General features: G+C 36.2%; 1 protein-coding gene and 1 pseudogene across 2 annotated transcripts; both read right to left on the bottom strand.

Moving 5' to 3' along the window:
• Positions 1 to 822: 822 nt before the first annotated feature.
• Positions 823 to 9700, bottom strand: LOC130745783 (uncharacterized; annotated as a pseudogene). The gene is made up of 12 exons (XR_009021882.1): positions 9265 to 9700; positions 8032 to 8258; positions 6293 to 6360; positions 5964 to 6035; positions 5475 to 5821; positions 5301 to 5369; positions 5125 to 5213; positions 2834 to 5016; positions 2436 to 2513; positions 2230 to 2335; positions 1340 to 1390; positions 823 to 1232 (listed from the first exon to the last, which is right to left on the bottom strand). The product of XR_009021882.1 is annotated as an uncharacterized LOC130745783 (transcript).
• A 2064-nt stretch (positions 9701 to 11764) lies between these two features.
• LOC130745782 (glycerol kinase) lies at positions 11765 to 14962 on the bottom strand. Its single transcript, XM_057598161.1, has 4 exons — positions 14690 to 14962; positions 14373 to 14594; positions 12624 to 13578; positions 11765 to 12291 (listed from the first exon to the last, which is right to left on the bottom strand). Exons 1-4 carry the CDS (start codon positions 14821 to 14823, stop codon positions 12046 to 12048), a joined length of 1557 nt encoding a protein of 518 aa, XP_057454144.1. The 5' UTR covers positions 14824 to 14962; the 3' UTR covers positions 11765 to 12045.
• Between the last annotated feature and the right edge of the window lie 539 nt (positions 14963 to 15501).

The raw sequence follows: 15501 nt of genomic DNA, 5'->3' as shown, positions 1-15501 counted from the left end.
GCGAGTTGTGTTTTTCAGTACTGACGAAGAGGCTCTTCAGACTTGTGTGGAGCATCTCATAGTTACTCATCCAAAGAAGTATGGCAAGTCTATGCGTTAAATGTTTTGCGTGGTTTCAGTTTGTGTTTTTGTGTTTTTGTGTGTTTTAGGTTTGCGTTTGTTGTTTTCGTAGTGTTGTTTTCATTTGCTTTGCGTTGTATAAAAGGCCTGTTTGGAAGAGATTTATCTGACAACATAAGCTCTTATGTCAGTGTTTGGGAGAGCTTATGCAAACAGCTTATGACCTACCATAAGCTGTTTTGAGCTTATTTTCATAAGCTACTCGAGATAGTTTATGAAAAGAGCTTATGCTTATATATAGCTTATTTTCGATTTATTTCAATAAAAATTTTAAAATAGCTTATGAATAAGCGCTTATGTCATAAGCGCTTATAACCATAAGCGCTAAATTAAGCTGTGTTTCCAAACAGGGCCAAAATTCATTGTCGAGCTCATCTATATCTCAACTCTTTTCATGTTTAAATTAAATTTTAATAAATTGTATATGCAATCCACAACTTCCTTTCAAATCGTAGTTGATAGCTACAACTTAGTGGAGAACTTTTTAAAAATCTAAACTTACTAACTTAGACAGAAATTGCACTATTTTTACATACACAAAAAGAAAACCCTCAAATATCTCTAAGACTACCAATAAAGCAAGGTAAACGTGAAAAGGAAATACAATTTGTCCTGAACATGAAAACATGGATTAAAGGTTTGTGCCCTGTCTGTAAATTTTATATACACAAATATTCAGTTCATTTCTGCCAAATTTCATTTTAATTTAAACTAAAATGAATGTAATTATTTCTTCTACTAGCATAGTATGATTGGATTACACTAGTCGTACTTCATAATTGAACCCAAAACATATTGGTCAGGCTTATCTACACACACATGCTCAGGAGAATAATGGAGAAGGTAAAAATACTTTACATTATTACTGCATATACTTTTTTCTCGGCAGCTTACAAAATTTTATCCATGTACAATATTGAATATACCGCTCTATCAAAATTGGTATTAGAAGCTAGTACGCATACAATCTACAAAAGAATTCATCTACGCTATTGTGCTTCATGTATCCACCACTAGACTTCAATTTTATGTATGTATATGAATGTAGTCCTCTTGTATTTTCACTCTTTAGTATATGAGTGGGCATAGTCTTTGATCCTTTGCTTAATATTCTGCACCAAGTTGGAAAAGATGCAATGAACAGTTATGAAGAAAGAAAGGTTAATCATATAATAAAGATAAAATTCCAAATCAAGGTTCAAGAATATATAAATATTACCTCCAGTTCCTGGTGAAGCACAACAAATATTTTCTTCAGTCTCTTGTGTCTCTGCAACTCACATCATGCAACGTTTAGAAAATAGATATTGAACACATGGAGAACTTTATAATTTAGATGCCACATGCAGCATTTGAGAAAATTATTTTTTAAGGGGAAATATCCAAAACATAAATTTCAAACAGAAATTAGTATTTTCAAATTTGTTTAAACTCAACCTAACTTGCTTTAAGTTAAACTAGACAACTATCAGTCAATTACCATTACTGACAATGATATATCAAGCTGCTATTTAAGATAAAAAGATGAAACTGCTTAAGACATCCACATGACTAAAAAGCAGAGGATTAATCTTGTGTCAGGGACAGGCACTATCAACATACATAAATTCCTAACTGCTAGCTAATAGGAGGGGAACAAGAATGTTAGAATCTTAAGTGAACAATGTTTAAAAGATTTTACTAGCATTTGGGAGACAGATTAGAACAGGACAGAATAGACTATATATGTGTTCAATTTTGAGTTTGGTATATTTACAGTAAAACAGAACAGGACAAAGGTAAAGAAAAAGTGATACATTATAGTTCTACTGAAAAGGATATTAAAGACAGCAAAAACAGAACGTGTTGCTCCATTCTGTTTTATCCATGCGCCAAACACTGCCTTTATGTACAACTAATACCCAGAACAAGTATTTTAAAACTTCATCACAAATACAGAAAGGTAAGTGGATGAGATAAAATAAAACCGGCTTAAAATTTTGAAAAACTGTTAACTGTAAAACAATAATAAATGAAAACAAGATTGTGAACATTTGAGCCCTATACAATTGTAGTATTACTGCTATTATACAAATACCGAATGCATGGGGGAAGCTGAATAAAACATACTGGTCCACAACGACGATAGGATTCCTTCAGCTGTTCTACGATGTCATAATATCTATCCATGCCTTTAGCATATTCTAATTTGTCTCCTAGTTTTTGAAACTCGTTCCTACAAATGATAGGGTAATGTTAGACAAAATACCAGACAAGTAATCAAAATAAACATATAACCAAAAAGCAAAGGAACTTTGAATTGCAAGACAGTTTACCTGTAACTCTCCAAAATCTTGTGCAGGGAGCAGTAACTATCATATTTATCACGAAATTCCTGTACATATTCTCTATATCTAGCATTGAGTAGAAAACACATGTCAGATGGCAAAAGAATTAAGTGATTAACTTAAAAGAAGAAGCCTACCACCGCATCAACTACTACGTGTTTTGGTTTTCCTTTGTGAAACTCCAAACAGACATTGGGCCAAAAGCAACAAATTGCTGCTTCTTGCATAATGCGGTTTTCGGACTTCATGCAACCGAAGTTTAACATGTATCCAAACACTCACACTATGACAATAATAAAAATACAACAAACCAGGTCCTTTCCTATTGGGTGGGGTTTGTACTGCAAAAGTGATAATAAAAAATAAAATAAAGAATGACAGCTTACTGGGAAAAAGTCATTATAGGCTCCTTCAATTCAGGTTCATCCTTTTCGTACTTTGAATAAGAACAGCTACTTTCATCTGATGAAGATTCTCTCTTCTTTCGATCGCTACTATTTCTATCGGCAAATACGGAATCCTTTCCTCCATCAGCCACCTCTTCCAATGAATAAGGTGTTTGTCTTTTACTTTCTTTCGCAGGATAGGAATTGATTCCACGTCTTGTGTCTTGTTTAGATCCGTTTGCAGGTGCTCTTCTATTGCTTTCAGTACGACCATTTAAATCAATATCCTGGCTCACCCCAGGTTCATTATTTCTAAATTTATTAATTTCTGTCAAGTTATTTTGAGATCCAGCTTCTGCATTATCTGATTTCAAATGTTGTGAATGAGCCTGCATAACTCTAGAACGAGACTTTGTTGAATCTTCAAAATGATTATCTGTGCTTTCCAAATTGTCGGGAAAACCAGAACTTACCAAGACTGAGGATTGCTTTCTTGAATCTAAAGTGGCTTTCAATAAAGGTTTTACTTTAGTAATATCTGAATTCCTGTCCTCTGAAGTGTTTTTGTTTCGAAATGTTTAAATGAACCTTTTCGTTCAAATGGCTTTGCGACATGGGTTTCCTCAGGTGTGGGCTCGCGAAATTCACCTAACTCCAAGTCTGACGCCTCTCTTTGACGAGAGACACCAAGGCCATTAACTACAGGGGACTTATCAAGACTTAATCTGTTGTCCTTAGGCGATGTTCCCAAGAGTGACTGGGTACCTTGTCGCCCTTCCTTTGACTTACTAACCATTTCACCTTGTTTTTGGTAATTAGAATCCATAAATAGTGACTGCTTACTTCCATTGCTACCGTCCCTGGAGTTCCTAAGGGCTTTTTTCTCAACGGCATTGATATTTTCATTTTGGGCATCTCTACGAGATTTATCTTTTTGCATAGAAGAAACTTCACACACATGAAAGTCTTTTCCTGAGTGTTTTTTTCCGTTCCCCATGCTTTCATCATGTTTATCTGATTTTTCCAATGGGTTTGGGTTTTCAAGAGGGGCTTGGTCAAAGGACCTTCGAACAGTTTGTGGAAAATCTGAACTAGATTTTCCAGGAAATGCTCGATTGGATACTTCCTGTAAACCAACATTGGACTTTCCTTGTCTATCAGCTCTACTCACCAGTTGTGTAGTGGGGGCCTGAGAAGTGTCTTTAGTAAATTCGACAGGAAAACCTTTTTGAGAATTCTCAAACAACTGTACATCTGTACCAGGAGAAAATGATCCATGAGTCAAGTTTCCTGCTTTCAACCTCTTTATACGTTCATATTTCTCATCAATGTTCTTCGCATCAGAACCCCTCTTATGCTTACCTTTACATGACTTATCAGAGCTGACAAACTGTTCATGCCTTGAGCTATCTCTAACCTCATTTTCCCTTTCATCAAACAAACTCCCTATAAACTTTTGGCGCTCCTGGACCTGCTGATAATCAGGTGAAAAAGATTTTGTCTCTTCTGCATATTTTTCACCTTTCTCAGAAATGGTAGCTGTAGTTGGAGGCATTTCAGGTTCCAGTTCCTCAGGTGAGTCTTTTTCAATATCAACAGCATCAGATTCATTAGCATCCTGCTTCTCATCAACCTCAATCGGCATAGATCTTCTGTCAGGAGATTTTACTGGCACAGGTAAGGACATCCTTTGATCAGAGGCTTCTGTTTTGTGCTTTGACTCTTTTTCATCATCACTAGTCATAATATCTACATCCTCATCAGAACCCTCCAGCCCCTCCTTGATGTTGGAAGATGCATCACTTTCACTGTCACTACTACTCCCACTCCCTGATCCAGCAGGACTTCTGCTTCGGCTCCTACTATGGCTTCCACTGTCACTTCCACTATCACTGCTGTCACTTTCACTATCACTGTCACTTCCACTGTTACTGGAGCTTCCTGCCAGTCCTTCACTTTGATCAGAACCTTTTTTCTCACCAACGATATCAGGTGAAGTATGTTGGGCATCGATTATTTTCAATGGGTTTAATTTTTCTTCCCCTTTGGATTTTACTTGCACTATTACTTCGCCCACATTGTCATTCGAGACTCTCTCTTCAAAGCCGCCTCCCTGTGGAGCTGATCTCTGATCATGCAACTCTTCACGAGCAGGTATCTGGTTATGGCTGTCTTCAGGAGACCTGTACAAACAAATACGATAATACCCCTTAAATGCATTGAAGAGTCCATCAAAGTGACAATTGCAGCAGTGGTACCCAAGGATAATGTAATGCGGAAATAACAGGTACCTTCCACTTTCAGTCTGAGGTTTCTTGAAGTTTGCCAAATCCACTTCTGGCCTTAAGATATACCTTCCCGGGGCTTGGAATTTTGCAATCTGATGCTCAAGATGAAATGAGAAGTTAGATGACATAAGTTAATCAGTATCATATAACAATAGCCTCAAAAGATTCCTGCGACTTACTTTTTTTATAATGGCCTCAATTTGCTTCGTGGAATTTGGATGTGTGTCTCCAACAACTTTCACCATGGACTATAACCAAAAGGTCAAATCAGTTAAGAAGATGAAATTAGATAAATCAAAAAGATAGAGATATTCTAAAATACTAAGAACCATATATTTGATTTTATACAACACCTTTAAAGTCATTCCAATTGGCTTGTCCTTTAGAAGAGATATTAACATGCCCTGCAAATCTATTGGTTTCAATCCAATATTTCCTTTGCCTCCTGGTGTGTTCCTCAAAGCATTTTTTGTTTTGGCAGGGATTTCTTTCTCAGAAACAGCATTAGAATCCTGTTTGTGAATCATTTGTGATGACACAGCATCATCAAGGCTCTTAGAAACATTTACAGCTCCCAGTGGAGAGGATGAAGCAGCAAAATGAACCGGTGGAGATGGAAGAGGAGAAGAATGTCTACCCTTGGTAGTCGTACTTGTTGACGTCAATCCAGGTTTATGGGAAGATTTTTGGGGGTCTCGAACTATAAAAAAATTCCAGACATTCCAGATAAACTACATGAGCTAACAAAGATTTATAGGAAGACTTTCAATACTGCTATGTGATGTCATCTTTAGAATGATAGAAATAGTGTTAGAACTTCGAAAGATGTAAATTTTAATCACCTGGAAGAGTCTCCACTTTCCTTTTCTTAAGTGCAGCCTCTTTCTTTTTAGTGTAACTTTTCCATGTTGTAGCTGGACAAGAAGAGTATGAAGCTCTTTAGTTATAAAGTTCAACAGAAACACCATTAAACTAAATGCAGTAAATCTAGGAGGCTTTAGCAGAAGAAAATACAGCAGTGATAAGAAGATAACCCTGCCCAACATCATCAAGAAAGTTTTTTTCAAGTTTCTTAGCTCAATGACGTAATAAAATAGCAATTTGAAATTTACACATTTAAAAGATTAGGAAAAATGTATTCATCAAGTACAAGAAGCAAAAGAAAAATTACCCTCCACTGCTGCTAATGCCTTTATCTGGCTCTTCATATGTGGGTTCCCAGGCTCTAAGACAATGGCTCTGTTGGAGAGAATACAAATAAATTGTCAATTGGTCGAGAGAGAGAGATCCATATATCATATACTACCACAATAAGGAAATATACAGATAGATAATCAAGATTTTAACACTAGAAATATAATATATTCTAAACCAATAAACTTCTAGGCCAAATAGCTGAGTAGAACATCACCATTAGTTCATTTACCATTTAAGAAAATTTAGTGTTAACCGCATGTTGTTGATGTATGTTGCATTACATAGTAGAAAACTAACAGAACTATACCAGAAGGGCCGAAAAACAGGTAAGGACAATGGAAATTAATATTGAGCGCTACTCCTATCCTTGGGCCTGAACTCTGAATAAAAAAATTTGCAATTATTAGAAACTCAGACGTGTGTAATTAGCATTAGAACGAGTTTATTTTGTATACAGTTATTCAGTTAAGATTGTTAGTGATAAGCTGGCAGCAGTTATAACTGCCAGTAGCTTCTAGCTGAAGCTAGTATAAACTATAAAAATAGCTTCCCTCTTGCTATTAAGTAACACACAGAATATACAGTTTCTATTCAGTTTTTCTGTTTTACTCTTTAGTTAGGATTCTAATAGCATCCAAGAGGAAGGGTTACATCAGAGCTTAGAGTGAGGAAGAAATGAGAGATAAACTGTTACAGAGAGTGGTAGATTCTGAAATAGTTCTCTGATTTCATTCAACGTTATGAAATTAATGTCCAAAACATCTATGTATAGATTTTGTTCTTAGATCTAGAGCCTTCTGAGCTGAGCTAGCCGAAACTAACAACTGATTCAGTTACACAGTTTTAACAATCCTAACAAACTCTTAACTGAATATAACAGTTATCACAAGTCACAACAATCTGACAACTGAGCAGCTGAATCTTCTCTCAATTCCAAGGATTCAAGAATCCTAGCCCTTCTACCCTCCACTCCCTCAATCAGAGTACCCCCTAGAATTGCTGTTCCTATTATTTATACACTCTGCCATTCCATCCTTCAGCATAAATCTGATAGAGCTCCCACCACTAACCAATTCAGTTAGATGCTACAACTAACTGCAAGGAGTTTAGGACAGCTGTCAACTGCTAGGTTATTGAATATTAATAACAGGACACAGGCCCTATTCCTCTGTGCAGACTGTGCTCACCCTTATTTTTCCTAGCATAAACTTTGTGAAGGGGTCTGCAAACAAAATCCATAACTCTTCTCGGTCAATAGGAATCTACAAACCTAAATACAAGTAATCCACTACATATGCTCCTTTTATTAAATAATCACATGCATGTCACAGAATTCTAAAAGAAATAGAAATCAGCTAAATGTATGAAAACTTTATTTAAAGCGAAGCTTTACTATTATTACTCTAATGATTCCTTGAAAGTTAAAATAGTTGGGGTTTATGGCATACTTCTCAAATTTGAATATGCGTGTGAAAAGCTTTGAGACAGTTCCACAGTTACCAACTAACACATATATTAAGATAAGTTTTAACATATATATCATGTGGATTTTCTCATTGATGCACGCCATATGCAAGCAGTAACAAAATAGCAAGGAGAAGAGACAAAGAGACTGTAAGATAATAGCAAGCTGAAGACAAGATTTTCATAGTGCATAATGCATAATAAAGACTATGAGATAATAAGGAGAGACTCCTATAACAGCTTTCTTACTTGCGTGACTTGTGCTTGAGTTCAGCTTCCTTTGACCGCATCTTGACTTGCTTCTTAGCTGACTCATCCAAGATACGCTGTACATTCAGCTTGCGCCAGGCACACCCTGATTCAAGAAGCAAACCATTTCCCTCTTCACCACTTTGGGGCTCTTCATAAATATCACAGAGGTCACCAGGTTCCCTCGACCATGTAAATCTGAATTCCTTCCCACCAACATCAATGATCTAGCACCAGATAAAATAACAGGCCTTTCAAACTACACATAAAAAACTGGTGATCGAAAAGACAAAAATAAAGAAACAAATAGACCATATATATGAACTGAGCCGCACGGGGAACTACCCCACAATAGCATCTTGAATAAAAAGAACATTGATAATTTCACAAATTAGTATATGATGTAAACATACTGTAATTTAGTACAAAATAATTTCATATGAAAAAAACCGCCAAAGAATGGGTAACCAATCAGGATGCTGACAACCATACATGGGATAATGGGTAAAAAGTAGTAAATCACATTCATACCAATTTGCATTATTGTTATGGAAAATTGTATCAAATTAGGCAACACTATTAAACAGATAGTTCCTACTACTTACTAGACCTACTATCATCAATGCAATGCCATTCAAGATTCAGCATAATGTTAATCAAGATTATGAACCCTATACCTGACAGCATATCCACCACTGAATGGTGAAAAAAATACTGGTCCTACATCAGTATAAACTCCTTTCATTCAAATACAAACAACTGACATGTCTGGTCATTTTTAGCAACTTAGTTATTTCAGACAAAAAATAAACACCATCAAATCAAAACAATACTACTATACCATATATCCCTGAAGGTTAGCTCAAGTGGTAAGAGCTAGGGGACATAAGGGATTGGCAGGGTGAAGGGCCCAGGGTTCAAACCCTGAGGAGGACTAATTTACTAACATTACTAACAACTAACATTTGCCCATCAAAATAAAAAACTATAGCACTAATAAATTGTTCCATAATGTGCACATATGGTCAAATGCTGAATATTAACATTACTCTACAAAAATACTATTTTTTTCAAAATGGGTAAGAACCTAACTCTAAGCATGGCAAAAATGAGCAAATAAACAAATTGGAAGAGCAGTTCAAGTAAACATCCAAGCCTTGAATTTCACAAACAATGCTTCAAACTGCAGGGTCAAATGAAAAGATCAAAACTATGAAAAAAGAGATAGCTAACATTTCCATTGGGGTTGTTGGGGTTGGGGTCGAATTTCATACGCGCATTGAGACCCTGAGCCTCCAAACGCTTGATCTCATCGACGAGGTCGGGGGCCAGCCTTATGATCATGGAGAAGGCGAGGGGGTCGGTGCCTGAGACGAGGCTGAACGTCTCCTCCACGGCCAGCGGTGGTTTGCTGTTGGAGCCGCCTAGGGATAGGCGGTTGGCGGCGGAGGGACGCTGAGGGCGCTGAGATGGAGGGAAAGAAGAATGCGGCCGCTTAGCGCCACGGCCGAGCTTGGAGACTCCGCCGCCGCCGTACATGGTGGCGGTGAGAATTGAATTGTTGTTCCTACAATTCCGACAAGTGATGATGGTGAATTGGTGAAGAACCTACAGTTTCAATCATGTGCGACAATGAAACACGCAGGAAACGTGTTTGCTGACAATTTTCGTAATGAACAGCAGGACTAAATAAAAATAATAAATTTTTTATCCTCCTATATTTGTTTTTAAAATAACAACCCTCTACTTTTCCTTTGTTTTTATAAGGGTCCATGGAGTTTCTTTGTTTCTTAACCAAGTTTGGCAAAAGAGTTTTTTTGTTTTTGTTTATAAGAGTTGAGATTTGAATCTCCAACTATTTGTTTAAGGGACAAAATGCTTAACTACTACGAGAAATTTACTTGATTAGTATTCTATTTATGAAAAGTGGGTTTAAATATATTCAATATGAAGCATGATATGTAACATCATCTCATTTTTTTTTAGATAAACAAAACTTGTATTAAAAGAAGGTACAAGGGGTACCCCAACCCTTAATACAACAAGAACTAGATAAAGCAGTAAACATCATCTCATGTTTATTTCTCATGCCACACCATCCATATAGTTTAGTTGTCCCTTTGCATAGCTAGAGGTATTTCATCTTCCACTATTACAAATATGAGAATAATTTATGCACAAAAATATAATCAATTTAAAAATATGAAAAAAATAATTTTTTTATTTTTTTTTATTGATTGGTGTGACGCATTCTTAGAATCTAATTGATTGACCGTGTAAAAAAACTGAAATTTTACATTATTATGACGGGCTTTCCAACTGTCGCGAATATGAAGGTTTAATGTGTTTTCATACTTTGTGACGGTTTCAAACCGCAATAAAGATAGAATAATTTTTAACAAAAGTAAACCAGTTTTTAACCCTGCTAATTGATTTTAAAATTGCCTCTTTTAACTGAAATTAAGCCAACAAATTTATTAGTAAGTAACTTATAAATTTATACAATATAAATAAACTAAATCAAACTAAAAATACTTTCAATTTTTTAGAGCTGAAATTTCATTACGATAAAGCATGAGTACAAAATCATGGATCGCGCCACCCTCTTCTTCCATTCTCTCTTTCTTTTACTTGGATCATGATCATCTCATTTGAAAAACTCTCATGTACCAGAGTTTGTAGAGTTTTTGTGTTTATGTTTCTTTTGATTTGTATTTGTTCCAGAGTTTGTGCGCGACCTTCGGATCTCATAGTAGCGCCAATACGTCAGCATAGGTTAGCTCGGCTATCACTTGTCGGTGACAGCCAGAGCTCAGGGACTACTGTTTCGAAGGTTGCACACGACCTCCAAATCTCATAGTAGCATCAATATATCAGCACGAGTTAGCTCAATTGTCACCTATTAGTAATAGCCAGAGCTAGGAGACTATTGTTTTAGAGGTCACACAACCTCCAGATCTCAAGGTATCACCGATACGTCGGATCAACACTATACATGAGCTTCTTATCTATCCTGCCTAAGCACACATTGAAAGTATAAATAAACCCAAAATTTATAGGCATTATATGTCAAGTCTGCCTAATAAACTTAAATATCTCATGTATTAGTGCAGCATTTTGAAACTTCACTAGTGATACTGATATATGAGTTTTACAGTTTTCTGTTTCTAAAACTATCCTTTTATTCTCATGTGTAAATCAATTGAAAGCTATTATCAAGAATCTGGGAGGGCAAGAAGAGATAATATTTCTGCAGTTTGCATTGCTGTCTAACAGAAGAAGGATTTTAGTATAGTTGTATGAATGTTGAGTTTTTTATGCCCTAACCATTTCAGGGGACCTTTTGGTCTTACACATTCAAAAAACAGTCTTGATCATATTATTTTTCAGCTCAGTATATAATGTTGATCCAAGATGTTGTACCAAAACTTTGAAGGGAAAACCTTGAAAAAAAAAAGATAGGAAAAGAAGAATAAAATTCTAACAACATTCTAATACTGGGAAACTGGATATTGAAGTACAAGAACTAATCATAGCTCCACCTAGAAAAGTTGTTCCTCCTCTATTAAAGCTTCGTAATGTCAAAATCAAATATTTAAATAATTCTTTTATTTGGGAGAGGGGGCGTTCCGTTTGTTTTACCATGTCTTGTTGGATCAGTAATGATAGCATGTATGAAAGTCCTTCGACAATTGATTTTAAAGACAAAATCAATTTTGGGGAGAAGCTTAAGTGAATAGAACTCATAACTGATTGAGGAAAAATAAGTTTGATCCAAAGATGCTATGAAAAGATCATTACAGAGCTCACACATGTATTCTCATTTTCTTTCTAGACAATGCATATTTTCCTACCCAAACACAAGGAAAATAAGGAACAAATTAGAAAACAAAAGGTCAAATTTATTTGACAATTGACATACTTATTCACTTTATTTTAGTGACCAAGACTAAAAGATAAAAAAGTGTAGTCATAAATAGAGGATGTGGAAAAAAATTAATTGCGAAGACACAATCAAAGAGTAAGATCTGCTAAGTCAAATGTTCTGCTAACAGCTTTGCACCAAGAATCCACTTTCTTCTTCCTCACTTCCTCCACCATTGTTGGACGGAAAACATTAGCATTCTTCATTTTCTCCTTAGAATCGAAAAGAAAATCTTCACTCCAAATCCCAGCACCTAACCCAGCTGCATAGGCTGCTCCAAGAGCAGTTGTCTCTATATCAGCAGGTCTAATTACTGAGCTTCCCATCAAATCTGCCTGTGAAACATTATTGACAAAAATTTATCACTCATGTCAAAAGTAACAAAGCTTTTGCATCAAACATCAATATTTTCATTAAGAATTGATTCTGGAGTTCCAGAATAGAAAACCAAACACGCACTAACATTTCAATGGCCAATCACCCAATACAAACATCTTTTCATATAAAAATGAGTTATGCAGAACTTGAAAGAAAAAAACACTAACATAAAAGAAGCATTATGAACCATATAATCATAGTGATGACAAAATGAACATGATATTTAACAAAATTAAAAAATTTGAAACATACAGAATTAGATTAAAGAAAAAGTTCAGTTAGTCCAAACCTGAATCTGCATCAACAGATTGTTAGCAGTTGCCCCACCATCCACTCTTAGCAAAAACTCATCTGTCTTGGACTCTTCTGAGGAATCTTTCTGCATTGAATCCAAAACATCTCTCACTTGAAAACACATACTCTCAAGCACAGCTCGAGCTATGTGAGCCTTGCTCGTAAACCTTGTGATCCCAATAAGAACCCCTCGAGCATCATCACGCCACCACGGAGCAAACAATCCATTGAAAGCAGGAACAAAGTAAACCCCACCTGTTGATTCAACCTGTAATGCCAGAGCCTCTATCTCTGGAGCACTAGCAATGATGCCAAGACTGTCTCTAAGCCACTGCACTGCTGCTCCAGCAATAGCAACTGATCCTTCCAGTGCATAATTGGCTGGAGCTTTCGGACCGAGCTTGAAGGCAATGGTGGATAGAAGACCATGCTTTGACTGAACTATCCCTTCACCAGTGTTTAGTAATATGAAAGCACCAGTGCCATAAGTGCTTTTTGCCTCTCCTTTGCGGCATGCTTGTCCTAGCATTGCAGCATGTTGATCCCCTAAACAACCAGATATAGGGACACCAGCAATTGGCCAGCCAGTAGCAACATTTCCAATAATTTCAGAGTTGCTGACAATCTTAGGCAAAATTTCAGAAGGGATTCCAAGGGTTTTCAAGGTATCTGCATCCCACTCAAGCGTTTTCAGATTCATCAGCATTGTCCGGGATGCGTTAGAAACATCAGTAACATGCAACCCTCCCTTCACTCCACCAGTTAAGTTCCATATCAACCAAGTATCTATAGTTCCAAACAGGGCATCCTTTTTCTTTATAGCCTCCTTGACAGCATCCACATTTTCCATCAACCACAGCAGTTTCACAGCACTGAAATATGTGCTGAGAGGCAAACCACAACTCTCCACAAAGTGGGTTCTACCACCGGATAACTCCTTTTCTAGCCTCCTGTTTCAAAAGGATCCAATGACATCTATGACATTTCTGACAATGGAAAAGGGACAACAAAGGAATGACACAGTAACAAACTTCAAACATGGAACTAACATAAACTGGATACGCTTACAAAGTACAGGATATATAGATATAGACTCTATATCTATATTATAGACCTAATCAGAACATTTTACAAACAGATCCCTATCAATCAGAGGCAGAATTAACACCATTCAAACATAAAAATCTAAATACTTATCATGCACAAAATAATTCAGACACCTCATTTTTTTCGAATTTGAATCCTCTCAATCAAAGATCTGAATCGTTGATTTGAAATCTAATGGTTTACAAATTTTGGCACTTAAACAATTGGCTTGGATCACGAGGTTGAGTTTAAACCATTAACTTTTAGACCATTGGATTTAATTTAAAATCAATAGTTCACATCTTGGATCGAGAGCGATTTGGATTGAGAGGATCCAAATTCTATTTTTTTCCTCTATCTCTCATTTCTTATCACGCCGAATCATATATCACATTCATTACTTATCTCTTCCATTCCTTTCTCACTTTGGGTGTCTACTCCTATTGGGGTCTACCCAACATTTTCCAAGTTAGAAATACAGCACTTAAAATGAAATTATCTACAATAAAATCTGGTGAAGAGTGACAGTTAACATAAACAAAAGATGAATTTTTCACACAATTTGTAAATGAACTGAATTCTTAAACATACAAATTGAACAATACAATTAGCCAGAGCAATCAAAATCACAAAAAAGGCAAAGGGCAAAAAGAAAGACCTGCAAACAGAAGCAGTGCGAACATCCATCCAAACAATGGCATTATGAAGAGGAGCACCAGTGGATTTGCTCCAAACCAGAGTAGTCTCCCTCTGATTGGTGAGACCAATAGCCTTCAACCCCTTATCCACATTGAACCCATCAGCAGTAGCCTTGTCCAAAGCCTTAGCAATACACACCTTCACGCTCTCCAAGATCTCCATAGGATCATGCTCCACCCACCTAAAAAAACACAACAAACCCATAATTTTTTTGGTAAAAAGAACGAAAATTGAGTGAGAAAACAAACATGGGGTGTTGTGATCATGGCTTCTTACCCTGCTTGTGGGTAGAACTGAGTGAACTCAGCCTGGTGAGATCCGATTGGGCGAGCTGATTTGTCGTAGATTATGAACCTGGTGCTGCTGGTTCCTTGGTCAATTGAGCCAATGAAAACATCATCCTTCGACATGGTTTTTTTGTCTCTATGTTGTTGTTGTTGCTCTGAGTTTTGAGATTGAGATCAAGATGATGATGATGTTGTAGTATATTGTCCGTGATCAACGAAGATAGAAGACTTTTGTTTTTGTGTTTCACTAGCAATATGGATGGTGTATTTATATTAATCACGTTTGACTATAAATGCGGTTTCTTTGGGAATGTCGAATGTCAATCCATGTTTCTAGCCAAATGGACGATTCAAAGTTTATCCATTTAACCAACTTTTAAATAGTTTTGTATAAATATAGTTCAAAAAAAATAGTCTTGTATTAATAGAACAAGAACAAGTATTGGGCCGTTGGCCCTCCCAATTATCAAAAAAAAAATAGAACAAGTATTGGTTTAGAATCACTCATTTTATTTTCCAAGAGTGGTAAAAAAGTTAACTATTTTACATAATTGCATTATAATGTGGAACTTATTTAAAGTATGATTGGTTGAGGGTCTAAAATTTTTTACATTGTAAATTATACTCTCTGACATGGGTGAAGGGTGTGGTGTAAGTTAAAGGTCTCATCAAGAGTTCGGTTTCTAGCAATTAAAGTTTCGATTTAGGAATTCAAATAATCACCTTTTAATATTGCGACCGATAGTACATCATAAATCATAATTTAAAAATGTGTGATAATTTTTTTTTCTCCATCGAAAA

This window comes from Lotus japonicus, chromosome 3 (genome assembly GCF_012489685.1).
Source record: "Lotus japonicus ecotype B-129 chromosome 3, LjGifu_v1.2".
NCBI lineage: Eukaryota > Viridiplantae > Streptophyta > Magnoliopsida > Fabales > Fabaceae > Lotus > Lotus japonicus.
This window is presented reverse-complemented; position numbering and strand designations above follow the sequence as displayed.